At 50.8% G+C, this 26,109-nt stretch overlaps 1 protein-coding gene across 1 annotated transcript in view; it reads left to right on the forward strand.

Annotated features, from left to right (window-relative positions):
* Positions 1-419: 419 nt before the first annotated feature.
* Positions 420-26,109, forward strand: part of LOC120762473 (multiple epidermal growth factor-like domains protein 6) — a 34,094-nt gene continuing 8,404 nt past the window's right edge. The window contains exons 1-21 of the mRNA XM_040084914.1: positions 420-477; positions 1,713-1,830; positions 2,176-2,263; positions 3,264-3,434; positions 4,760-4,868; positions 7,247-7,351; positions 11,843-11,921; positions 12,735-12,871; positions 13,407-13,473; positions 15,027-15,150; positions 16,276-16,467; positions 16,793-16,921; positions 17,551-17,733; positions 17,829-18,023; positions 18,602-18,750; positions 18,925-19,093; positions 19,653-19,787; positions 20,105-20,306; positions 20,389-20,529; positions 21,767-21,949; positions 22,313-22,384. Coding sequence (XP_039940848.1) covers positions 420-477; positions 1,713-1,830; positions 2,176-2,263; positions 3,264-3,434; positions 4,760-4,868; positions 7,247-7,351; positions 11,843-11,921; positions 12,735-12,871; positions 13,407-13,473; positions 15,027-15,150; positions 16,276-16,467; positions 16,793-16,921; positions 17,551-17,733; positions 17,829-18,023; positions 18,602-18,750; positions 18,925-19,093; positions 19,653-19,787; positions 20,105-20,306; positions 20,389-20,529; positions 21,767-21,949; positions 22,313-22,384 — 2,806 coding nt within the window. The remainder of the gene's footprint in view (positions 478-1,712; positions 1,831-2,175; positions 2,264-3,263; positions 3,435-4,759; positions 4,869-7,246; positions 7,352-11,842; positions 11,922-12,734; positions 12,872-13,406; positions 13,474-15,026; positions 15,151-16,275; positions 16,468-16,792; positions 16,922-17,550; positions 17,734-17,828; positions 18,024-18,601; positions 18,751-18,924; positions 19,094-19,652; positions 19,788-20,104; positions 20,307-20,388; positions 20,530-21,766; positions 21,950-22,312; positions 22,385-26,109) is intronic.

The raw sequence follows: 26,109 nt of genomic DNA on the forward strand, positions 1-26,109 counted from the left end.
TGCTGGCAGACAGGGAATGCTCCACCTGCAATGTTTCCCCGGGGGGTTGAAGGAAAAGAAGACATTTGTGACCCTTTCCTCGGGGTGATCGAGGGCAGCCAGACAGATTTGTTAAATTGTGAGAACTGTACTTCCAACTTTCCTCGTGGATGCTCCAGGGGTGTTCATTATCCCGTGTTTAAAGGAGTTTTCTCCCATTTTAGCCTCTGCAGGGCTGCAGGGATTTCCCCTGGGATGAGCCCTTTGCCCATCTCCTCTTTCTGCAGCTCGGTTTCCATTTCATTTGGGCTGGGTTGGAGAGCGATTACCTGGAAGGGGTTGGGTTACCCAGAGCCTCAACAGAGGCAGCACCAGGTGCTCAAGAGACATTTTAATCAGAAACTCAGAGCTTTTCTCCAAGGAGCTGCTCACAGGCTCCCATGGCTCAGGCTCTGAGTTGGCTGGTTTTGTTGTGGAGCCTGAGGAGCTTTCTCAGAGGTGAGTGGGTGACTTTTGTACAACCAAACTTCATTTTTGGTTTGTTTTGTTATTTTTCTTCCTCGCGTTTTTGGTTTATTTCATTTTTTTGGGTTATTTAAAGTTTGTGTGTGTGTGGTTTTCTTTCTTTGTTTGGGGATTTTTTTTTTTGTTGTTGGTTGGTTTTGTTTTGTTGTTGTTTTCCTTTTGGTTTTTGTTTGGGTTTGTTTTATTTTGTCTTTGTTTTTCATTGTTGCTGATGTTTCCTTCTCAAAGCTAGACAGCATTACAGAGGGCAGTTTTTAGCTCATTTTGCTCATAAAGTGTGGCTGCACAACCTTTTCAGGAATCCATCCAGGAGAGAGGACAGAGCAGTTGGGGGATGGATTCACCAAGAAACTTTAATTTTCTAAATAGAGAAAAAACACACAAAAAAGTCACTGTGCTAACAACAATCCCAAGGTGCTTATTTGAGTATGAAACAAAGGGGGAAAATTCCTGGAACTTTCCTCCCACCCTGCACACTCGGGTTTGGCTCCTTGTGAGGAACTTCCTCTGAAATCCTCACTTTTAAACACCAGAGTAATTCACTGGGACACAGTCATGGCAGGATCTAAATCTGACAGTAAGAAATGCAAAAAGGGAGACAATGAAGTGGTTGTTCAAATTTTTAAGTTCAGCTTTCAGGTGTCTTCCTCTTCGTGGAGAATTTGTCACTTTCCTCTCAGAGAATGTGATGTCAGGAGATTTCTCGAAGAGAGCTGGGTAAATTTGCCTTCACTGTGTGCACTGAAATAGAGAAGACGAAGCAGTATTTGGTTGGAATTATGAAATTCTGAAGTCACAAAACACACAGCACCTCCTTTATCCCTTGGCTCTTTCCACCTGTGCTGTTTGCACTCTCGTGAAAATTGAGTTTTTCAACTTCCTGGCAAACAAAACAAGACCTTTCCTAAAGCTGAGGAAGGCATGGAAAAGGCTCCCTGCTGCCTTTTCCACAGGTGAACGGTTTAGTTCGGTAAAACATCTGAAACTGGGGTTTCCCCCAGGATTTAGTGCTTAGAAAATTTACTTAGAAATCTTAAGGGAGCAGATTTGAATTTTTTCTTCATTTTCGCTGTCAACACTTCAGGCTGGGTGTGATAACAGGCAGTGGTGTAATAACAGGCGGCTGTTTGGTTTGGAGTCTTGAATATTTGTTAATTGCACCTTAAATTTATTTGATTTTTTTTTTTCCCCCTTTTATTTTCTTTCAGGGGTCTCTTCGCTCTCAGCTGACTGCAGCCTGGACTGCCAGAGCCACTGCCTCATAGACTGCAAGCAGGGGCATTACTACACAGCTGGCAACTGCCTGGAGTGCCCAGCAGGGTTCTAGTAAGTCCCCTGGAAAAAGAGAGTTAAACGCTCTGGGCATCTAACATTCTGAATATTCTGAGGGTTAGAATGCAGGGCTGGAGGTGAGGCACAAAAAAACCCCACACATAATGTCTTTTTTTTTTTTTTTTCTATGTGAATAACCAGCTGAGCAGGAAAATCACTATATTTGGGTTAAAATTCATGGTTCTGTGGCCAAAACCAGATTTTTTTTTTTTTTTTTTTTGAGCAGCGGGTGAAGGGAGATGTTCCTGTGCTTTCACAACCCTCATGCTGGCTGATAGGGGATGGAATTCAGAAGGAATCAAAGAATTTAATTTTACAGCTTGATTATTTTTGATCCAGCTGCCCCGGAGGCCAAGCGGCTCCAAGGAAATGCCCACTGGGAACTGCCAATGAGCTGACTGCTCAGGGAAACCTCTCAGCCTGCCAGGTGAGCTGAAGACAGCGAGCGAGGGAGGTTCTTTTTGCCTCTGCTCCCACGTGTTTCGAACCACCTGATCTCAGGCTTCTCCTCAGAGTTTTGCAGCCTGCTTTGAAGTTTTTCAGGGAATCCCTGCACTTCTGGGCTCAGAGAAAGCAGGATACCTCCTGTCGGGGACTTACCCCAACATTGAGGTGGTTTCAGGGTCTTTGCTCCCCTGCACAGCTCCGAGCTGAGCTGAAGGAAGAGACGGAGTTCTCAGGTTTAGATTTTTCAAGGTTACATACTTCGTTTATTGTTTCTTATCTTACAATTTTCTCGGAGTCCGACAAGATGTTCGCAGCTGCATGGATTCCTCACGTCTCCCCCCGAGCTGGGCTGTCCTTATCTTTTATACTAATTACTACGTATTTCTTATTTACTATTTCTTACCAATGTCTATCACTATTACTAAAAAGGTCATCTTTACTCTGACCAAATCCTCACTAACTACTTTGTGCCACGTCAATGCAGCAATGGAGTGAGGGAAGGAGAAGGAGAAGAAGAAGGAGACAACGCCCCAGATTCTCCATCTTGTCCCCATTCACTTCAATGCTAGGAACCTAAAACTATTATTTTCTCATTCTGTGATAAGCAAAACTACTATTCCTCACATTCTTGTGACCTGTAAACCTTCTCTCAGTGTAGGAAGTTTTTCCCATGGACTGAAATCAGAGCCAGTGTCTCTCTGAGCTCTGGGCTCTGGGCTGGGGTCCCAGACCCCCCTGCCCAGGTCCCTGACCCTCCAGGGCAACCAAAGGAATGCCCTGGACTCCAACAACCTCCAAGTATCCAGCAAGGAGCTCTGCCTCCCTGCAGACAGAAAAAAAAAAAAAACACCTGTGGGGAACTCAGGAGTGCACAAAATGATCCAGGATCATTCCTGGCACCGGAGCCGGGCATTTCCAGAGCCGCTGCTTCGCGTTATTTGTGTCTAAACCCCCGTGTTTCTGTGCTGCTGTGCCTGCAGGTTTGTCCCCACGGCTCCCTCAGCCTGGAGAGCAGGGCTGGCTGCCGGCCGTGTCCCCAGGGATACTCGTGTGACCCCGGCACGGGCACCCAGAGGCGCTGTGAGCCCGGCCAGCACTCGCCAGAGGGAGAGCTGGGCTGCAGGGAGTGCCCCGAGGGACACGGCACACAGGTACAGAGTGGGAACCTCTCCCCCGAGGGCATGGGGCATTGCTCACACATATCGGAGTCACAGAGTCACCAGGCTGGAAGAGACCTCCGAGATCATCCAGCCCAACCCAGCTCCAACAGCTCAGCTCAGCCCTGGCACCGAGTGCCACATCCAGCCTGTCCTTAAACACACCCAGGGGTGGTGACTCCACCACCTCCCCGGGCACAGCATTCCAGTGCTTTGTTATTCTTCCCATGAAAAACTTTTTCCTAATATCCAACTTATATTTCTCTTGGCACAGCTTGAGGCTGTCTCCTCTCCTTCTGTCAGTGCTGCCTGGAGAAAAGAGCCCAACCCCAGCTGAGCACAGCTTTACAAACACCTTTCAGGGGGTTGTGCAGAGTGATGAGGTCACCCTGAGTCTCCTCTTCTCCAGGCTGAACAACCCCAGCTCCCTCAGCCGTTCCTCACAGGGTTTGTGCTCCCAGCCCCTCACCAGCCTCGCTGCCTCCTCTGGATGCAGGAAAGAGTTCCCTGGTTTAATAGCAGGATGTGGATCTGGATTCATCAAAGAAAAGCATCCAGAGCACTTCATGATGTAGATTTAAGACTCAGAGAGCTGCAGAATATCCTGAGCTGGAGTAGATCCATGGATCATCAGATCCATCTCCTGGGCCACACAGACACCCCAAAATCTCACCCTGAGCATCCCTGGGAGCAGTGTCCAAGTGCTCCTGGAGCTCTGGGACACACAGGGATCATCAATTCAACATTGGCCCTGCACAGACAGCCCCAAATCCCACCCTGAGCATTCCTGGAGTGCTGTCCAACCCCTCCTGGAGCTCTGGAACACACAGGGATCATCAATTTGACTCCTGGCCACCCCAGACAGCCCCAAATCCCACCCTGAGCATCCCTGGAGCCATGCCCCACCCCTCCTGGAGCTGTGGCAGCCTCAGGGCTGTGCCCATTCCCTGGGGAGCCTGGGCAGTGCCCAGCACACTCTGGGGGAAGAACTTCTGACACAAATATCCCTCTGTGAAAAGGAAGAAATACTTTTCATCTGAATTCTGGCAGTGTTAGAGCTCAGCTTTTCTGCCACCTTGCCATGACGAAAACCCTCGGATGAGCACCCAGGCTTGGAGGTTGTGGGACCATTTTTGGTACCATTTTTGGTACCATTTTTGTATCTGGAAATTGTCATCAGAGAACAGAGTTGAAGCAGTGCAGGGCAGAGAAGAAAGAATACTGTAATGGAGTTTTTCCTCACTCAGGCCTCCCAGGGATGCTGCTTTTGGGCTCAAACTAGACCTTTTTGTGCTGTGAATTTGTGTTTTTCCCCTCAGCCCTGTTTGGCAGGTCAGCAGCCCGACCCCACTCGCACGCTGTGTGTCAGCTGCGCTCCTGCTTCCCTCCCAGCTGAGGACACCAGGCCCTGCCAGCCCTGCCCAGCAGGTAAAGACATCTCACAGGGTTCTTCTGTGCTCAGTAAAACACAGAATTTGAGGGGACGGGAGTGGCATTTTGCTCTGGTAACACTGCTCTGACTTGCTGGAAAATTAACAGGAGGTTAAAATTAATTCCTGAGACAGACCTGAGCTGCTGCTCTGCAGAGCCTGTGAAGGGCAGAAATGAAAGTGAGAGAACACCGAGGATCACAGCTGGTTTTTGAGGTTTCTGGGAGAGGTGCAGCTGATGCAGCCCCGGGATGGAAAGCAGAGTGTGAGAACGTTGCTGAGCAACGAGGGAAGCCCTTGGGTTCTCTGCTCACACAGAAAGCAGAGCCCTCACTCCCTGATTCTCAACTGATCATCTGTAAAATTGATTTACGTACAGACAGAGCTGCCCCCACTCCAGGCCTTGATTCACTGGCTACCACCAGCACCGTTTGTTGTGAGAGCTGTAGGCATTAGGAGCCAAAGAGGGGAACACTGATTTTCTTACCCAATTTCCCTCTCTGCTCGACACTCTCAAAGAAACCCAGGCAAGCCCGTGTTTAGGAGATTGCTGTGCGTTGTTGAGGGTGTCACTGAGATGCACAATGAGGCAGCAGGGGAATAGACTGAGCAGGTTTTGTTGCCAAGCCATTGCCTGGTGAAATTCTGACTCTTCAGCGAAAGGGCGGGAGAGCCCTTCCAGTACTGAATGGCCGTGGGCCATAGTTTCCCTGTAAAAAGAGAATTTTCTGCAGAATTAAAACCCTGGCATGACCCAGACAATGAGCATAAGCCCAGTGAGGATTAGGTAGTCCAGGATGAGTTAATTTATTCTTCGTGCTTGTTTCCTGTGAGTTACCCCTCCACATAAATCCCATCCTACCCTTCCCTACAGCTCCTGGCAAGGGAAGTTTGGGGCTAAAGGGAGCAGCAACATCACCAACCATCCCCTGCACACACCCTCAGCTTCAATCCCCGTTCCCCAGCCCACCTGAACCCAGGGGAAAAGGTCTGATGGAGAGTGGGGTGTGGCTGTCAGCATGTACAGGGATCAGCAGTTGGGGTGTGCAAGGATCAGCAGTTGGGGTGTAGCTGTCAGTTTGTGCAGGGATCAGCAGTTGGGGTGTAGCTGTCAGACTGTACAGGGATCAGCAGTTGGGGTGTACGAGGATCAGCACTTGGGATGTAGCTGTCAGTTCGTACAAGGATCAGCAGTTGGGGTGTAAATGTCAGTTTGTACAGGGATCAGCAGTTGGGGTGTAGCTGTCTGTTTGTACAAGGATCAGCATTTGGGGTGTAGCTGTCAGTTTGTACAGGGATCAGCAGTTGGGGTGTACAAGGATCAGCAGTTGGGGTGTAGCTGTCAGACTGTACAAGGATCAGCAGTTGGGGTGCGGCTGATCATCAGTTGGCAATCCAAGCCCCTTCCATGCTTTTCCCTCTCCTCCAAGCCCCGGGTTGCCACAGGAGATGATTCCATCAGCAGCTCCAGGTGCCTCCTGCAGAGTAACCAGGCTCAGTAACTCGATTCTGACGTCTGTAATTAGAGCCCCTCCTATTAAATAATTCATTCCTGTGCTCTGGGGACCTCACCTGCTGTCCAGAAGAAGGGTGAATGCAAAAGCTGAAGAGATCAGGATCTCAGCAGTTCAGGGAGGGAATAAACAGGATTTCTGTTATTTCCAGTGCCCGGGGTTCAGTACAATCACATACTATGCCATGCTGGAATTCAGTGTTCTTAAATCCAAGCTCCCCAGACCAATCCCAAAGCCCTGAGGTGTTAGGATTCCATCACCAGCCCGAGATTCCCATGTCCTTTCCATGCTTTGACTGATTTTAATGACACGTAATCTGTGTATTTAGTGTTGCCTGTGTGAGGGAAGTGCACAGTGATGGATTTCAGCATTGCAGTGGTTCAGTTAATCCTGCTTTCTTTTTCTTTCTGCTCTTTAAACATCCAGCTGGAGTTTAGGAAACCATTTGCTGATCAGGTTCTGCAAAACCTTAATTGGGAAGAGCAGTTAATTCTAGGTGGATGTCAGCTTTTTGTCTCAGTGTGCAACTGGCAGCAGGATTCTAAGTGAAAGGTCATTATTGAACTGGGGAGAGGGATGTGGTGCTTGGGAAAATATTAGGAACACCTCAGCTGAATTTCATCTCCATGGTGTCAGAGACAGCAGAGGAATTAGAGTAGGAAGAGAGAACAATTAACTCTAACCATGCTAATAAAACTAATTTCGCCAGAATTTTCACTGTATGTTTTGAATTTAAAAAGACAATTTTGTGTTAAATGTTTGAATTTCCTCTGCCAGCTCAGCTTCACAAAAGGGAGAAACTTTTAGGCACGTGGAGCCTGAGCTGCCCAGAATGTTGGGATTTGTTTTTAATTCTCTCCAGGTCACTTCTGTCCTGATGGCCTCGAGGTCCCTCCATGCCCAGCTGGGAGCTTCAGGCCCAAGGAGGGAGTTCCCAGAGCCAACAGCAGCTCCTTGAGCTTGCCAGGTCTGTGTGCTAAAATTTTAATTTGGGGCCTGCTGAGGTCACCCAGCAGGTCAATTTGTGACAAAAAAACTCAGAAAGTTTCTGGTTTAAAACGTATTCAACAGCAGCTTTGCACGGGAGGCACTTTGTTCACACTCTTAGTAAACTTTTCCAGCACAGCCTCCTCGCTGTGACTCCTTCCCCAGCTCTCTCCTGAGTGGGAGCAGAGGAGGAACACGATGAGGGCTGAGCATCCCCCTTTCCTCTGGAGTTCTTTGTTCTCTATTTGAATCACTCACAAGAGTCCTCATCCCATTCTTGCATCCAGGGGAATTGAGGCTACATAGCAGGGAAAACTTTATATTGCGACAGCCAAAAAAACCACTGAAACTTCTGCCTTCAGAAGCTGCTGAGGCCCTGCCCTTAAATTTAAAAATGCCAAGCAGATGAAGGAGTTTGTGATGTTTGCAATGTTCTAAGTGCTGCAAGGCAGCACCACAAGGCTTCCCCAGATTTCCAGCTGTGATGCTTCCTTCTAAATATTTTTGTTTTGCTTTGGTTTTCTAAGCCAGTAGAAAACTTTGTTTTGTACACACAGCACTGAGTCACCCTAATGACTGGGAAACGTGGGGAAAGTGATGAGATTTTAGTTTAGTTATGGTTTAAAAGGCAGACTAATAGAGGTTTTTAGTCTTTTCTGGTATCAAATCTCTGCTTAGGCATGGAAAGATAGCTCTGGCTTTGTAATCACACGTGCCTGAGGCTCTCTCTGCCTGGGTTTGGGCACTTCAGAGCATCTCAGTGTCTCTCACAGAGGTATAAAAAACCCTCTCTGTGCCTAACAACACTGTACAAATAGGAAAATACAGGGAGGTTCAGGAAATGAGCTCAATCCACCAAAGGAAAACTTGGCCCAAGCCCAGAATGTTTTACCCAAGGTCACAAATCCCAGCCAGGAGCACAAACCTGGAGTTCAGGTGCTCGGTCTCCCTTTGCATCTCTTGGGTTCCTCCCCTCGTGTGTTGAGAAAATAATTATCTCCCTCCAATCAATCCATATCTTTGTGTATCTGAGCATTTCTTTTTCCAGCAAATGACTCAGCTGCTAAAGTGTCTTGACTGTTGAATGGTTTGGTTTTTTCTTTGCTCAAAAGACAAGTCCATGGAATTGCTGCCTTCCTGGAATTAAAACCAGGAGTGCAGCGAGGAGCAAACCTCACATCTCATCAAGACAGCCAAATTCAACAGACAGGGCCGGTGGAGTCTGAAAACAAAATCAGTGCAGGAGCTGCTCAGTGAATTAGAGCTGAAAAACATTTTGGGTTTAATAATGTAAGCTGTTGTGCTGTGCCCGTGCTGCTTCACATAACGACGTTGTCATCTCTCCTAAGGAACTCTTGGCAAAGGCAGGACAACTCCTGATGCCACAGGATACTGGGATAAGCTCTGAGAAGCCACAGGATGTCCCAAATTCACTGCCCTGATGGTCTTGCTGTGCTCACCCCTGTGCTGCTGTGCGCCAAGCGTGACAAACTTGTTTTCCAGGGAAGCTGAAGGTTTCCTGTCACATTTATTGCACAGCAACAGGTCCAGCCTGGTCCTGCAGAGCAGATGGGAGCTCAGATCAGAGATAACAGGCTCAGATTGGCCAGAGGAGCTGAGGCTGCCCTGGGAGTGTCCAAGGTCAGGCTGGAGCAGCCTGGGATGGTGGGAATGGCCCTGCACATGGCAGGGGTGGGATGAGATGAGCTTCAGGGTCCTTTCCAGCCCAAGCCATGCTGGGACTCCCTGCTGTAAATCTGCTCCCTCACTGATCTCAGGTGAAGTGTCCAGGCAGCCACGCTGTTCGATTTGTTCTCAGCTCCATCATCTCCACAAAGTCGGGCAACAATTGGGAATTTTCTGCCCCTGTACCCACGTGCCTGGATTCATTCTGTAAAACCATCCTGCAGCATTTCCTGGGGGTGCAGATCCACGTCAGGAAGCTTTTGTCACCTTAAGGCTGAGTTTTGAGTGGGTCCCACAGCTCCAGGAGTTTGCAGCCCCCCCAGGTGTGTTGGTTCAGCTGTGCTTGGAGCTGGGGGATTTTATACTCGGGAGAAATTCAGATTTCATCCTGCTGAGGTTTCCCCACCTGGCGCTCCTCTGGGCTGTGAGGTGTAAGTGTAAAGGAGGAAAGGATGGGATTTCCCTGAGGGGTGACAGTGTGTCACCCTGGTTTTTCTGAGTTTTTTAAAGCCTTTTGATTGTTTATAAAATGGAGTCAGACCTTTTAGCTACTGCACAATATTAGGAGCAGTTTCTATCTTTTCCCCACATATGTAACATAAACAAATCCTTTGGTTTTCATTCCCTGTCCTTTGTTTGCATATTTCTAACCTGAAAACAATTGTAACTGACAGCTGGTTTGGCCATTGGGCTGGGAGGTGAAAACTCCAGAAGCCAATCCACAGCCAGACCCACAAATGTATAAAAAGTAAGAAATAAACAGGCAGAGGGGCTCTGGGTTTAGCTCAGCCTTGGGCTCGCTCAGAGGAACCCTCTGCCCTGCAAAAATCTCTTACCTCCATGTGACTGCTTTGCGTATCCCTATGACAAGAGTGAGCAAGGCAGAGGGGCAGACAACCCCAAAACTCACTTTGCACCCTGAGGAATCCCAGCCTGGCCCTGTGCCTTCGATCTGTGGAGGGGGAAGCCTGGATTTTAATGAATGCTGCTATTTTGGGGGGGCTGTAAGGCTCCACTGTCCAACCTGACAATTCTCCGTGCTCAGGCAGCATTTTCCCTTCCCCTGGACTTGCTCTGTTTGCTTTAGAAATGCCTGGCTGAGGAGGAGAGCAGCCACTCCTGGGCTGAATTTGTGTTTCATTTATTTGGGCAGGTTCTGTAATGAAATGCACTTTCTAAACACGCTAACAGCAGCCAGGGATCGTTGTTTTATCACGTATTGATCTTGCTGTAGGTTGCAACACGAGCATCTTTTGTTTAACAGGCGGGATTTTAGGGATGATCACAGCTCAGGCTGGTTGTCATCGGAGCAGATTTACACTGAGTTTGTCTCCAGCCTGCAAAACCCCTCCATCTCCCTGAATGCAAACACGGAGCGAGCCCGGTTTTGCTGGAAACCCCAGGCTCTCTCCCAGCTGAGCCCCAGGCGCGGTGATTATTATCTGTACCTGCATCAGAGGCTGGGTTTGTTTGTTTTAACACCTCCGTTCTCATCCGAGCGGCTCAGAGCACAGAGCGGAGGGCTTTAAGTGCTTCCAGGACTAAATTCAGCTAATCCAACACCACCACCTCCTGGCTTTGCAGGAACACCGTTCCTGCTGTGGATGAGCCTCCACCACATTTCCTTGCTGCGCGTGGAAGCAGAGGTGAAACATTCCACAGGATGCTCTGACCCCAGCAGGTCACAAACCCTTTCTGACCTTGAATCGCTCTCTCTTTAGGAGCTGGCTTGTGTTTGAAGTGCCCCGCTGGGTATTTCTGCCCTGCTGGAGCCACTTTCCCCGTGCCCTGCCAGCCAGGGACGCACAACCCTCTGCCAGGACAGGATGAGGCTGCGGACTGCAGAGCCTGCCCAGCAGGGAGAGCTTGCACCCAGGCTGGCCTGGCCCAGCCCGACACTGACTGCTCACCAGGGTAAGCCTGGATTATTTTCTGCCCACTTCATGGCTGTGCAGCCATTTCACCTCCGCAGCTTTTGCTTTGAGCAGGTTTTTTCCTGCTTTTTCCTGCTCGCCTTTCCCTCAGCTCACACAGCACGGAGGTGTTGCTCTCTCCTTGCACCAGGAACATTTTTGGAACCTTCAGAACTGTTTTCCCTTGGGTGGTGGCCTCCAAAACCTCCTTCAGGTCTCCCTGATGGGTCTGCTCCCAAAGAGAATCGTTCTGTCCTCCTGTTTTCATCCTGAGCTCCTCCTGGCAGGTCTGCTCCCAAAGAGAATCACTTTCTCCTCCTGATTTCCTCCTGAGCTCCTCCTGGTGGGTCTGCTCCCAAAGGGAATCACTTTCTCCTCCTGATTTCCTCCTGGTGGGCAGTTTTGTGCTGCTGCTGCCTCCAAGGGTTGTTCTTGGCTGCCAGCAGAGGAGTTCTCAACCCCCCCAGGCCACCCCAGCCCCCAGGAACCCACAGCAGCCTCAGCCCTCAGAGATCTGGGGAAGATTCCTGCCCGTTCCCAGCTGATGGGATGGAGTGAAGGGAGTCAGAGCCACCTGCAAGGACAGCCGAGGGAGCCCCTGAGAGTGGAATAGCTGGCACAGATTTCAGAAGAGCCCCACGAAATCACCCCTGAGGTGCAGGTGGTGGCCTCATGCCCTGTGCCAAGGTTTCATTGCAGTTTCTGGTAAACCGGCGCGGCACAGAGTGTCCCGGTGGAAGGTTCCACAAGGCAGGTAAAAAACCCAGCCAAGGACGAAGCTGGGCCACACATCCCACGGCTGTGAACAGCGAGACCCGGCTGCACAACCCGCTTTTGCTCCGCAACGCCTCGCACAAGCTCTCCACCCGCAGAGCTGCGCTTTAATTGCGCGTTGCTGGCGCCCAGCCGCATTGCTGTCAGCCGCGCCAGCTTCTCCCTGGTGGGAGCCACGTCAGCCACATTTTTTTGATGGTTGTAAGTTCGAGCCCCACGTTGGGCACCAGTTAGAAGTATGTCCTGGTCTGGGACAAATTTGGGGGAAAACTTCTGTATAGGATCCCTCTAATGAAGCAAACTCAAGTGGCCCTTCTCTTTAACCGGTCTGGTAAAAAAACCTCTTCAGAGAAAAGTGGAAAAAACTATTTTACTAAACAAATGAAGTGCGTACAAGTATAAAGAATGAATAATATGAAACAATAAAACTTCTCTTTCTGAAGTGAGATGGCAAATTGAGAAAGTTCTTGCCGTGGGTGGAGCTCGGCTCTCTCTCAGTCTCTCCTCAGTCCCAGTCCCTCCGGCGCTGCTGGAAAATGCCGAGGTCCAGGCCCTGGTGGGCCGCAGGTGCAGCCCCCGGTGATCCCCTGGGTTTTCAGTCCAGAGCAGGTTTAAACAGTTCCAAGAAAAAGGAAAAAAAAACAGTCCAGGGAATTTCTCTGCCCTAGGTAGCTGAAACTAACTAAAAGCAAAAGAAGATCTCTGTCCTGCAGTCTCTCTAAGCTTCTGCTGAACACACTGTCCAGAGCAGAAGAATGTGGAGGAGTCAGGCAGTTTTCTCAAAACAAACTCCGCGCTTCTCCTTGCTCTTAGAACCAGTCTTAAAGGCACAGGACTCAATATACAGCACAAACAGAACAGATAATTAGGGATACAAGCACCATAAAGTTACCCTAGGACACTGCCTCACCCCGATATTTCTGTGGGGCACGGAGTTTTCCTCCCCCTGGCCCCCACGGCCGTGTCCCAGGCGCTGTGCTGTCTCCTCAGGTACGTGTGCCCCGCGGGCTCGGCCAGCCCCCGTGCCCCCGGCAACGCCTGTCCTCCAGGAACCGCCGGCAACCGCTTGGACCTCTTTGACAAGTCCCAGTGCGAGCCCTGCCCTGCAGGATTCGCCTGTGCCACAGGTAGGTGGCTTTAGCGCAGAAATGAGCGGGGTTCTTTGGTCACCGCTGTCAGAGAGCGCTCCGGATCACTGAGGCATCACGGCGATGGGAAATGGGAAAAGAGGTTCCCTTTAGTACCCTCTGTGCCTGCTGGGAGAGGTAATTTTTGCTCTGAATTCTCTCTTTGTGCCAGCCCTGGCTGCTGTTTTAACTTCCTGACCTCGAGGCGGGCAGTCTTTACAGCTTTCCAAGCTTTTTAGCTTATTTGTGGCCTCCTCACCTTCATCTCCACGCCAGCTTTGGGACATGTAGAACACTGGAGTTGGTGAATAATTGTTATATATTGTTAAATTACATATATAATTGCTAATAATTGCTAATAATAATGAGTAACCAGCTCTGGGGTAGAGCGGGGGCATTAATTATTGCCATCCCATTCAAAACAGAGAAAAGGCACAAAAGGAGGGAGTGGGGGGGATTTAACTCAGGGCTGCTCACAAGGAGCTGAAAACTCCGGGAATTGGGCGTTCCTAAATTTCCCTCGGTGTTTCCACAGGAACTGGTGGGCAGCAGAAGCCTCCCAGCCCATGCCCAGTTGGTCACTACTGCCCGCCTGGCACCAGGTACCCGGCCCAGCTCAGGTGTGCCCCGGGCACCTGGAGCAACAGGAGCAGCCTGGCCTCGGCACAGGAGTGTGCTCCGTGCCCTGCGGGCTGGTTCTGCGTGGCAGGAGCCCGTGGCCCCACCGGGAGATGCAGCTCAGGGCACTACTGCCCTCAAGGTAGGCAGCTCCCCAAGGGAATCGAGGAGATTTAACTATTTTTCGGGAGTTTTAATTAGTTTTTGGTTCTGTGAACTCTGATAAAGCCATATTCTGGATTTATCGGTGTATTTTTTGCACCATGGAGAGCAGGCTGCCCCTTCTGTGTAGTCACTATTTTATATTCTTTGAGCAGAGCATGTTTGTCCCGTTATTTTTTTTCCTCCCCCCGCCCCCCAGCTAATCTGCAAAGAATTAAAACGCCCAATCGAGCACCTGGTGCAAGCGGCCGTTCTAAATTTGAATCTTCCTGCAAAGATTCTGCTGTTGTTGCTAAAGGCTGATTTTTGACTGTTAGCAGAGCTCTGAGCAGTGATTTATTTATATTTTTTTTAACATGAATTTAAGAGTAAACCTTGTAAACAATTAACAACCAACAACAACAACAAAAGAACATCCCTGCTTTTTGTGTTTGAAGCTGCACTAAGATTTGGGGTGGCTCTCTGCTCTGTTTCTCTTGGGAAGGCAGCTGGAGGAGCACGCAGTTCCCCTGCCCGGCAGGAACCTACAGCACCAGGCTGGGCAGGGCCGGGGTGGAGGATTGCTCTGCCTGCCCTGCCGGAGCCTTCTGCCCCCCTGGCACCTCCAAACCAGAGCTGTGCCCGCTGTAAGTGCAGCACCTCGCTGTGGGGACGCGCAGGTACAAGGGGAAGCGTCTGTTCGGGGCATTTCGTGGCTCTTCTGGGTTTGAATTATTGTTTTGCTGCTCTTGGAGTGTCGGAGGTGCCTTTCACCTCGCGTGTTACTGGGTCCAGGCAAGTTTTGTCAGATTGCTGTGGGTTTGGCTGTAGAAAGAGCACATTTCCTCTAATCAAAACACCAGGAATTCAGGAGAGAGGTGCACTGTTGATGCCTTTGGATTTTAGCTTTTCTATTTTCCATCTGTTTGTAACCCTGCAGTTCTTTAGTGCAGAACTCCAAACCCCCCACACAGTGGGAGCTGCTGCTCCCCCATTTTGCTCACACACAACAATTTCTCTCCAGGCCTGGCCATCAAGGACACCTCACTGCCTCAGGCCTGAGAGATGGAAACAAAAGTGAGCTGGGGGCAGCAAACTTGGGGTCAATGACTTCATTAGCTGCAGCTGTAATTGGGAGATGAACCCCAATGTGCAAATGGCCCAAAGGGATCAAAGTGTGCAAACCCGTGACCATTGTCCATTTTGGGTGCAGCCCCTGGGGAGCTTTGTCTGCCCTAAATGTACCTGAGGGCACTTCCATAAACAGAACTGATTTTTTATTCTCTTGATTTTGTCTGGCCTCTGCTTTTTAGGCAGCCCAAAAAGGCATCACTGTATTTCCCTTTTTTTCCTGGCTGCTGCCTGGGAGTCTCTCTGTGCTGTGTTTTCTCCTCAGAGGATCCTTCCGCTCGGCCCCTGGAGCGGAGGTGGCTGCAGACTGCACCCCCTGTCCTGGGGGACATCACTGCCCCGAGCTGGGCACGGTCACCCCTCGAGCCTGTGGGGCTGGCAAATTCTCGGTACGTAGCAATCCTTCCATCCCGTCTTCCCTCCAGCACAAGCCTGGATTTTGGCACAAGGGGAGCTCCCAGGGGAGGCTGAGGCTGTGAGTGCCCCGAGGGGGGCACGGGGATGAGCCCAGCACCTCCCATGGGAATTTGGGGTGGCTTGTGCAGGGCTTTAAACACCACCGGCCACCCGTGCTGGCTGTACAAGGGTTAAACTGCTGTTCCAGAGATGGGGAACGTTCCTACAGCAGGACTGGGGCTGCTCCAGACACAAAAGGCATCTCCCAGGGGTGCAATCCTGCTCCTGCTGCTGTTCCCACCCCAGAGGCCAGCCCAGCTCACCCTCCCGTGCCTGCTGCGTGGAAAGCTCAGGGTTTCGTGGCACATTTGGCCCCGGCAGGGAGCAGAGAGCTCTGTTTGCTCCCTGCTCACAAGGAGGTGTTGGGTGGCACTGGGATTAAACTCTCAGATGGAGTTAAATTCCCTCGGGGAGGGAAAGCAGAAGGGTGGAGTCACAAAAGGGGACGGGATGGCACAACTATTCCAAACAGGCGCTGAGGTTTGATTTGTATTTATCTGCCCCAAACCCCTAATTAGTTGTTGGACTGATAATTGCCACTCTTGGTGACAAACTCCTGTTGAAGGACCATGGCACCTCTGTCCTGACCAGTTTTCATCCCTGCAGAAATTTGGGAGCTACCACTGGAACTCTCCACCGAGACTGGAGAGGAGATAAATCACAAGTGGAGCTTTAAACATGGCAAATAGACCCAGATTATTCCTCATTTGCACTTGGGGTTGGGTGTAACAAGGAAAGATGAGGGAATTTTTCTTATTTCTGCATTTCCCCTGCTGCTGCTGGCAGAGGTTGTTGGATTCCCTGTCGTGAGCTTGTGTGGATAATCCACAGGTGTGACAGGGCTGATCTGTGGAGCACAGGTTTCCTTTTTGGAGGCTCTGGGCTGCTGTCAGAGTTTGGGGGCAGGTTGGAAGTGGGAGGGGTTTTGTTGCCCGTGGCATTGCTGAGCCCAGCAGGGAATGTTTTGCACGAGTGGCTGCACCCACAGCCTTGGTCTGGGGCTCCCCACGGCTGCAGGGGATTGCCCAGCAGTGACACAGGATCCTTTCCCGTTCCAGGAGCCGGGCTCAGCCTCCTGCTGGCCCTGCAGAGTCGGGCACTTCTGTGCCAGTGAGAACACCAGCCTGGAGGTGATGCTGCGTGCCATGGTGTGCCCGGCAGGGCTGCTGTGCCCGGCGGGACAGGCGGGTGTCCCAGATGCCGCTGCCAACGCCTGCCCACAGGGACACTTCTGTCCCCAGGGCGATGCCGTGAGTGACTTTGCCCTGGGGTCTCACCATTCCCTCTGTCTGGGGTCATTGCTATGGAGAAAAAACCCATTCCTAATAATATTTTGTCACTGATTTCCACACTTTTTGTGTGTTCACAGACCTTAGCGCTATTTTTCCCATATAAAACTCTTAATAATATAATAATATATAATAATATGATAATAACATCAGGGTAACACCTCCTGAGAAGCTGTACACCATCACTCTGAGTCGTTTTCACAGCTTTAACTGCTGTGCCTTGGCCTTGTGGGCTGCAGGATTCACTTTAGGGTGTCAGAGAGCCCTTTTTCCATTTCACTTCCAGGCTCAGCCTTGCCCCAATGGCACCTACGGTGAGCAGAGGGGGCTGAGCAGTGCTGCTGGATGCTCACCCTGCCCTGCAGGGAAGTTCTGCTACACCGATGGGACAGAGCCTCCAGGAATCCCTCACCCTGTGAGTACAGCCCAGCTCCTCCCAGATTTTCACCCCAAAATCCTTTACCCCAGGCTGCATCTGTTAATGGAGCCAGCTCTGTGCCTCTTTTTCTGTCTTTATTTTGCCTTCTGCCTGTCAGTGCAGACTGAGAGAGTTCAAAGGTGAGGAATTGCTGCTGCTCCTCATCTAATGAGTTTGGGGATTTTTCATTGCAGCTGTTTTGTCTCAGGGAAGAATGAACTTGTCAAATATTAATAGCTGTTAAAAAAAAAAAAAATGCAGATGGATGATGGATTCTCTTCCACATGGATGAATCCATGCTTTTATTGAAGAGTGAGGTGATAACTCTATCCCAACTACAGCTTTTCTCCATGAATGGAAGAGAATCTTCCCCAAAAATCTACAGGCAAAACTCGCAGGGTTTGTCTCAGTGCCAAGATTTTACCCTAAGGCCATCTTGCCTACCATAATTATCCCACATGGTCAGAATTTTATGATGAGGGTGTAAATTCCCTTTCTTCCCTTCTCTCCTACCCCATTTACTTGCAGTGAAGAAACACCAGGTCATTGAAATTGCAGGGGGAGCCGAACAGATCCCTCTCCTCCGGACAGCCACCAGCCAAGCCTGAGCTGTGTTTTGTTCCCAGACAGGGGATTGCCCAGCTGGCTACCTCTGCCCTCCAGGCACTGGATTCCCCTTCTCCTTCCCCTGCATGCCAGGCAGCTTCTGGGACAACTCCAGCACGGAGGGAGAAGGGATTTGCAAGCCAAGCCCAGCCGGGCACTTCTGTGACTCCCCTGCCCTGACAGAGCCCAAGCCCTGCCCAGCAGTGAGTGCTTTTCCTTGCTTTCATGGAAGAAGCTGTTCCGTGGGATTGACTTAATAGAAAATCCTTAAATGCACACATCTGGCTTGTTTTTGTAGGGTTTTTACTGTCCTGAAGGCAGCTCCAAGCCTGAGCCCTGCCCGGAGGGGACATTTGGTGACAGGCAGGGGCTGTCTGGACCCTCGGGGTGCAGCCCCTGTGCTCGGGGTTCCTTCTGCGCTGCCCCAGGACAGACTGGCCCAAGTGGGCCCTGTGAGGCTGGATTTTACTGCCAGGGCAGGGCTCTGACTCCAGTAAGTGCCACTGATGAGTTTTACTCCTCCTTTTCTGCTGTTGTGGTTTTGCTCCTCCTTTTCTAACTGTGCTGTGTTTTGCTCTTCTTTTTCTAGCTGTGTTGTGGTTTTGCTCCTCCTTTTCTATCTGTGCTGTGTTTCACTCCTCCTTTTCTGGTGTGTTGTGTTTTATTCCTCCTTTTCTGCTGTGTTGTTTTGTTTTCCCCTCTCTGGTGCCTTTTTTTAACCCAGTGATTTGGACAGTCGCAATTTTGTGCCGCTCACGCTCAAGTTTATGGCATGAGGACCCTCAAAGGGAGCGTGGCCATGTCATATCTTTCCCCTCTCAACGCTGACACCCTCTTAACTAAAATGTTGCCAGGTAAAAAGTCCAGTGGGTGTTAATCAGTGCAATATTTCACCCCTATTTTATTCTCTTTGAATTTCCTTAAGTCAGTGTTTTCTGTTCTCTGCACAGGAGCATGTCTCCATTTTTTTTTTTTTTTTTTTTTCTCCTTTATTGTCTACATCAGTTTAATGCCTTCGATATTTTAACCTCGTTTTCTCCCTTTCTTTAATGATGCTTTCCCCATTTTCAGTGGCCCACGGACGGTGTGACAGGAGCTGTGTGTCCTGCTGGGTCCTACTGCCCACCAGGCTCTGCCTTCCCCACGCCCTGCCCTCCAGGGACTTTCAGCAACACCAGTGGGCTGAGGAACCTGCAGGAGTGCTTGGATTGCCCACCTGGGTGAGTGTCCTCCAGGTCTGGAAGCAAATAGGAGCCAGGTCTCTAAAAGTCCAGAAGTTGTGTTTTTTTTGGTATAGGAAAAAAAAAAAAAAAAAAAAAAAAAAAGTCATTATTGCTACCCAAGTTTTTTTTTGTGTGTTTGTTGTTGTTTTTTGGCTTTATTTGCCAACTTAGCTTGTATTGTGATGGGACAAACAACCAAGCCCCCTCAGGACCTTGTGCACCCGGTTACTTCTGCACAGGAGGAGCTAAGAGTGCTCTCCAGCACGAGGTGATGGAGGGACATTATTCCTTAGCAGGAGCCTTCAAACCAGAGCCGTGTCCCCTCGGCACCTTCCAGCCTGTGAGTACCTCAGGTCCCAACCTAGGGGCACTGCAGAGCCCTTGGAAACTGTAAAAAGGCATGAGTAGAAATTCCTGAGGTGTTTGGAAGTGGTCAGCTTGAAAAAAATAGGGGGATTTCTGCTAGTTTGGGTAATCACCACCTGCTTTGCTTTTACCCTGCAACAGAAGAGGAGCCAAAACCCTTTGGGTGAAGACATCAGACCCATGAGGGCAGGGCTATCGCCTACAGCTCGTTTGGCAGCTTTTGTTACGTTTTCTTGCACAGAACCAATTTGGAAAGGCTGCTGAGTCTTTGGCCTGGCAGGGGTGAATTAACTCCTGTTTTTCCTAACTCCTGTCTTTGTTCAGGGCTGTGCCTGCCCCTGCTTTAGGGGTGCAGGTACCCCAAATTTGTCGCTTTCGGGCTGCATTCTGCCAAATAAACCCTGAAGGTCATTCCCTTCAGTGTTTATTTGGCAGCAGGGACTCCCTGGGGGCTGGTAGAAGGCACAAAGTTTATTTATTCTCCTGGTAAGCAGCAATACCCCAGCCCTGCCAGGCTGTGTGTTCTCTTTCAGGGCCGTGCTCAGTCTGTTTGCAGGGACTGCCCTGAGGGGACTTTCTGCAGTGAGCCAGGCCTGCCTGTCCCCCAGGATTGTCCCAAAGGCCATTTCTGCCTGGCTGGCAGCTCCGTGCCTCTCCCGTGTCCGGCGGTAAGAGTCGAATCCAGATTTGTTTTCCAAGCAGCGATTTTTCAGGTCTCCCGTCCCTCGGCGGGGACGTGCAGTGGGTGTCTCTGTGCAGGGAAGTTACTCGGATGTGGAGAGGGCAGGTTCCTGCCAGCCCTGCCCTGCAGGGATGTTCTGCAGCAGGGCTGGGCTGCCCGAGCCAGAGGGGCACTGCCAGCCTGGGTATTACTGCCGTCAAGGCTCCAGCACCTCCTCACCCGTGAGTGGCCAACGTTTTACATCGCTCAGGGCCTTCCAGAGCTTTCATGAACCGTAATAAATTTAATTTCGACGCCCTCCAGGTGGGGCTTCCATTTGGAGATCTTTGCCCACGAGGACATTATTGCCCAGCTGGCACCGGGCACCCCAGGGAGATGCCGTGTCCTGCTGGCACCTGGAATGGCCAGAGAGGAGCCCAGGATGTCACCTGGTGCCTGCCCTGTGCCCCTGGCTTTTTCTGCAACGTGTCTGGCCAAGATGCTCCCGGGGGACTTTGTGCACGAGGTGAGACAAAGGCAGAACTTGTGCGGCTTCTTCGAAATCGGCTTTGACCCGGGGGAAGAATTCCGATATTTTCTGTTTTAAGGTTATTACTGCACGGGGAGGACAAAGACTGCGAAGCCAGAGGATGGAGTCACTGGAGATCTCTGTCCTCGAGGACATTTCTGCCCTGAAGGCTCAGCAGCACCTTCCCCGTGCCCCAGTGGGGAATACAGCAATGCCACAGGTCAGGAGCTGCAGGAATGGGACAGGTCAGGAGCTGCAGCAATGTGAGAGGTCAGGAGCTGCAGCAATGTGAGAGGTCAGGAGCTGCAGCAATGTGAGAGGTCAGGAGCTGCAGCAATGTGAGAGGTCAGGAGCTGCAGCAATGTGAGAGGTCAGGAGCTGCAGCAATGTGAGAGGTCAGGAGCTGCAGCAATGTGAGAGGTCAGGAGATGCAGCAATGTGAGAGGTCAGGAGCTGCAGGAATGGGACAGGTCAGGAGCTGCAGCAATGTGAGAGGTCAGGAGATGCAGCAATGTGAGAGGTCAGGAGATGCAGCAATGTGAGAGGTCAGGAGATGCAGCAATGTGAGAGGTCAGGAGATGCAACAATGTGAGAGGTCAGGCGCTGCAGCAATGTGAGAGGTCAGGAGCTGCAGGAATGGGACAGGTCAGGAGCTGCAGAAATATGAGAGGTCAGGAGATGCAACAATGCCACAGGTCAGGAGCTGCAGAAAGGTGACAGGTCAGGAGCTGCAGCAATGTGAGAGGTCAGGAGATGCAGAAATGTGAGAGGTCAGGAGCTGCAGCAATTCAACAGGTCAGGAGCTGCAGCAATGCCACAGGTCAGGAGCTGCAGCAATGTGAGAGGTCAGGAGCTGCAGCAATGCCACAGGTCAGGAGCTGCAGCAATGCCTCAGGTCAGGAGCTGCAGCAATGCCACAGGTCAGGAGCTGCAGCTTTGCAGCTCTGGTGTGGCTCAGGGGGGATGGAAACACTGCCGGTAGCTTTTGTCTGTATCCAAGAAGGTCCTGAAAGCTGCTGGCCGCAGGGAATATTCAATATTTTGTGGAGTGGGGTTAGAGAAAGGGGTCGAGCAGGGATGTTTTGTTATTTTTCCCCGTGGTGTCGCGTGAGGAATGCATTTCCCCCTGCACCAGCTCATGTGTTTTCAGGTTTGTGGCAGTGACACTCGGCGCAGGGAGGGCTGGCAGCAGCTTCCAGCTTTGCCTCTGTTCTGCCTGCCACCTAATGGGGACAGATGGAGGTGACTCGGGCTGGTAGAGGGGAGCTTGCTGAACCAAATGCTCCTAGGAGAAATCCGTATTTGGGGTCAGTTACTACAGGAGAGCTTAAAAAAAATAGCTTTATTTCGATTTCTGCTTCTTGAAGTGCACAGCCAGGCAGAGGGAAGTTGTGCACAAAGTATTTTCTTACCATTTCATTCCATGTTTCCTTTTACTCCCTATTTTTCCCTCTCAGGTCAAGACAAATGCCTCCCTTGTCCTGCTGGGTTTCACTGTTCAAAGGGGCTCCGGCGCCGCTGCCCTCCTGGCTTCTACTGCCCTCAGAAAACCGGGATCAGTTTTTATCCTTGTCCTCCTGGGACTTACAACCCCTCCTACGGCCTGAGCCACGCTGAGGGGTGCCAGCAGTGCCCTGCAGGTGAGGGAATGCTCTCCTGGGACCTGTCTAAGAGGGTGCTGGTCTCTCTGCAGCTCTCTCTTCCCGATCCTCTGATGCATTTTGGACTCCAGGTAATGCAAACATAAAAGTCCACAGTCAAAAGAGGATCCTAGGGGTGTCCCCACAGGTTTTTGGAGGCTCTGCAGGAGGGTTTGGTTCACACTCAGGGTTTTCCAGCGGAGCATGAGCTGAATTAGGATGGGGATCTGTCCCAGTTGTGTTGAAGCTGAGGGGTTTGATTTCTCCAAGTCTCCCCTTTGCCTTCCCGTGCGTGCAGCACAGCAGCTCTCCTGGTTTTTCCTCCCAGTGTGCCGATGCTCTTTTCCCTCTGTGCTCTTCCAGGAATGTTCTGTGGAGAATGGGGATTATCCTCTCCCAGTGGTCCCTGCTGGCCAGGATTCTTCTGCACAGCAGGTACAGAATTTAGGATTCAGCGGGCAGAAAGAGTGAGAAGGTGGGGAGATGTGGCCCTTACGGTTCTTGCTGTTATTTATTCCGTTCCACCATGGATTTCTGGCTTTATTGTCACGAGCTACAATCAGCTCCTCTCTTCTTTCACTGATGGAAATGGTTCTTTAGCCACAGGGAGCAAAATTGCCTGTGAGAAACCACCCAAGTAATTCAGGATACTTTTGCTTTATCTTCCTCGTGCAGGAGCAAGTGTCCCAAACCCCACTGGAGCCACAAACACCAGCAGTGGTGGCCCCTGCCCGCCTGGACACTTCTGCCCAGCTGGCACCAGCATCCCACAGCGATGCCCTGTGGGCACTTACTCGGACAGGTGAAGCTCTGTGGATCTGCTGACGCTAATTTTTATTTTCCTTCCATTTTTGTTTATCCCTCAGTCCTCTGAGCAGTGAAGCACAGCTCAGTGAGGCTGATTGGACACATCCTTGCCTCGATCAGAAAAGTTTTGTGGTTGCTTCCACTTCGCCGGGGCTGAAGCCTCAGTGACCCCCGTGCTGAGTTTTCGCACTCGCCAGGCTGAAACCTTGCTTCTGTCCCTCTCAGGCTGCACAACGGGCAGGAGTCCAGCTGCACAGAGTGCCCACCTGGCCACTTCTGTGGCTCCCCTGGCCTCACAGCCCCCTCAGGACCCTGCTCACCTGGGTACTTCTGCCAGCCTGGCGCCTCCTCGCCGACACCGCCCGGTGAGCGGCACTGGGTGATCCGGGGGTTTGGCAACAGGCAGCTTTAAAAATGCCACCTTTTCTCCCAGTATTCCTTGTCCTGCCTCCTTTCAGTCATGCAGATCCCTGTGTGGGTTTTCTTCGAGGGGTTTGTGCCATACAAAATCAGTGTTACCGAAGTTTTGTCCTATTCTTTCAGTCTTCTGATGTTTTGCATTTCTGTAGTGGAGTTTTCTCACGGGTTGTAACATAAACAAAGTGATTTTTTTCACATTCTTCCTTGGAGGAGGGAAAATTGATGGACTTTAATTTGACCAGTGGGGTTAGAGAGGTGGCAACCTCATTCTCCAATCCCTGGTCATTGTCCAGAATCTATATAAATCGAGGTTGAGAAATAAACTTCTTCCTTCTTTTTGCTTTTCTTCTCTGACACCTTGACTGCGTGAGTGTCGTTCTTTTTGTGTCCGTCCAGCACCACCAAAGGAAATGCCTGCACTGAGCACTGGGGCAGTCACGGATGTCTGCCTGCAATGGGCACAGCCACTGTCATTTGATTGTCTCAGAAATAATCATTTCCAGGGGAAATTCCCAACCCCCTGCTTCTCCTGTCTGTCCCAGGTGTGTGGGAGAATGGAGGCCCTTGTCCTGTGAGCCACTTCTGCCCGGAAGGGACCAGCTCTCCCTGGCCCTGCCGTGCAGGGACTTACAACAACCTCTCCAGACAAGCTGCCTGCTTCCCCTGTGCTGCAGGCTACTTCTGCCCAGAAAACACCACCAGCTACAGCACAAACCCCTGCCCAGCTGGGTTTTACTGCCCCAAAGGTGAGATGGGCCCAGGGAGCACAGCAATCCTCTGGCCAGGCTGAAACATCCTCCTTAAGGACAAGAAATTATCTTTGTGAGCAAAAGTGCCAGCCTGGTTCTTCACAGAAAAAAAAAAAAAAACAAACAAAACAATATTTTAAGCTGTAGCTGTGGCTGTTGTTTAACAGCTTCACAAATTAAACAGCACCCAAACACAATTTTTGCCATGAAGGGCTGTGGGATGAACTGGCAAAGAGGACATGAAGTGATGCAGCAGGATTCAGAGCCAGGATCGTGCTTCCATTTCACAGAAGATTCTTGTTCTCCTTATCCCACAGGCACCAAGTTTGCCACCGAGTTTCCCTGTCCCAGGGGCTACTACAACCCTGACCCTCTGAGCCAGAGCTTGGACAGCTGCCTGCCCTGCCCACCTGGGCACTACTGCGGGCAGGAGGGGCTGACAGCTGCCTCAGGCAGGTGTGACCCAGGTGAGTGTGGGGCTGCTGGGGGTGGCATCGGGGACAGGGTGGTGCCTTCACCCTGGGGCCTTCACCACAGCCCTTGCAGTCAGCTTGCTGGGCTCTCTCTAGGCACCCAGCAGGATTGAACACACCTCTGCTGGTCAGGGGGGCCCCAGGCTGTGGGGCAGGCTCTGCCCTCTGAGCCTGCTCAGGCAGCTGAGCCGAGCCCTGTGACCGTAGAGCAGAAGTGCTGAAGTTAAATACTGCAAGATCTCTTTGTTAACATGGCATTTAGAGTATTAAATTGGATGGGATGTTATTAAATTGAATATACTGTTGCATGGGAAATTACAGCCTGGCAGCGTTAAACTTTGGTGGGATGAACCCATCCCTCACCCTGTGCTGGGCCCATGTTGTAATAAATACAGACAAGACTCAGTTTTCTCACACAGAAAAGCCAATTCTTTATTCCCAAAGCTCACAGTTACAGGGAATATCAGAAGGCACTGCATTAAACCTAATTGGGCAGCAATACAGTGAAACTCAGTTCATTGGTTGGTAAGGTCTATTGTATATGTCTATCAAATTTTCTCTGTCTAGATATGTTGTCTTTTTTTTTTTTTTTCACTCATGGGACAGATTCATTGTTTATGCAGGTGCAAACTTATTTTTCTCTCTAATAACAGATTGTTGTGTTCATTCTTATAATTTTTCTTTATGGGAACTTACAAGCCACGCCTAGCTCAGCTAGAGTAGCAGGACCTAAGCCTTATAAAATAAGGCCTTTCTTTTATAATATCTGCAACATGCCCAAAGCCATCCCAGCTGGTTTATTTGTGGTGTTTTTTGGGGCTCTGTCACTGCCAGAGCTCCTCAGTGCCGTTTGCTGTTCCCAGGCTGGTTTTGCGTCTCAGCAGCCTGGACCTCGCAGCCGTTTGACCTGGACAACTACACCAGTGCCAACTGCCTGTGCCCAGCCACTGCCACCGGGGGCAAGTGCACAGCTGGCTTTTACTGTCCCCAGGGAAGCCCAGAGCCACTTCCTTGTCCCCCAGGGCTCTTCTGCAATGCCTCAGGTCGGTGTCTGTGGGGAGAGGGCAGTTTGGAGAGGATATTCCTGCTATTCCCACGGGGATGTAGCAGTGCTTGCCGGATGCCCGCGGGGTCTCCCACGGGGAGGCTGTGAGCAGTTGTTTTCCCTGCTTTTCCCCCTTTGTCTCGGTGCTCTGAGTGCCCCCATCCCCTCTGTCTTGCAGGGCTGTCTGTCCCCAGTGGGGAATGTGCTGCTGGCTTTTACTGTGCAGAGGGAGCTGCTGGCCCCAAGCCCACGGATGGTGTCACTGGGAACATCTGCCCCGTGGGCTCTTACTGCAGTGGGTATCCAGCACTGAAGAGTTCATGGCACAGAACGCCTGAAACCCCCACAGGGTGTGGCAGCCAACTGCCTGGGGTCTGACCATGGTGCCAAAGCCCCAAATCCTTCTCCTAATTCTTCCCCTTCCTTTCAAACTGGGAGGTGACCCTTTTGTCCCAATAGCTGAACTTTATTTGGCTTCACCTGTGGGTGAAATGAACTCAATAATTTCTGTCCCGTTCTGGCTTGGTTTAGGAAGACAGGTGTCTGCCAGGGGAAGCCAGAGCCTCCCTTGGAACTGGGAACATAGATCCCCTCCCTCCAAATTATTATAATTCTGAAATTAAGGGGCTCTCAGGCAAAGATATGGGAATAGCAATAGCAACTCTT

This window comes from Hirundo rustica, chromosome 23 (assembly GCF_015227805.2).
Source record: "Hirundo rustica isolate bHirRus1 chromosome 23, bHirRus1.pri.v3, whole genome shotgun sequence".
Lineage (NCBI taxonomy): Eukaryota > Metazoa > Chordata > Aves > Passeriformes > Hirundinidae > Hirundo > Hirundo rustica.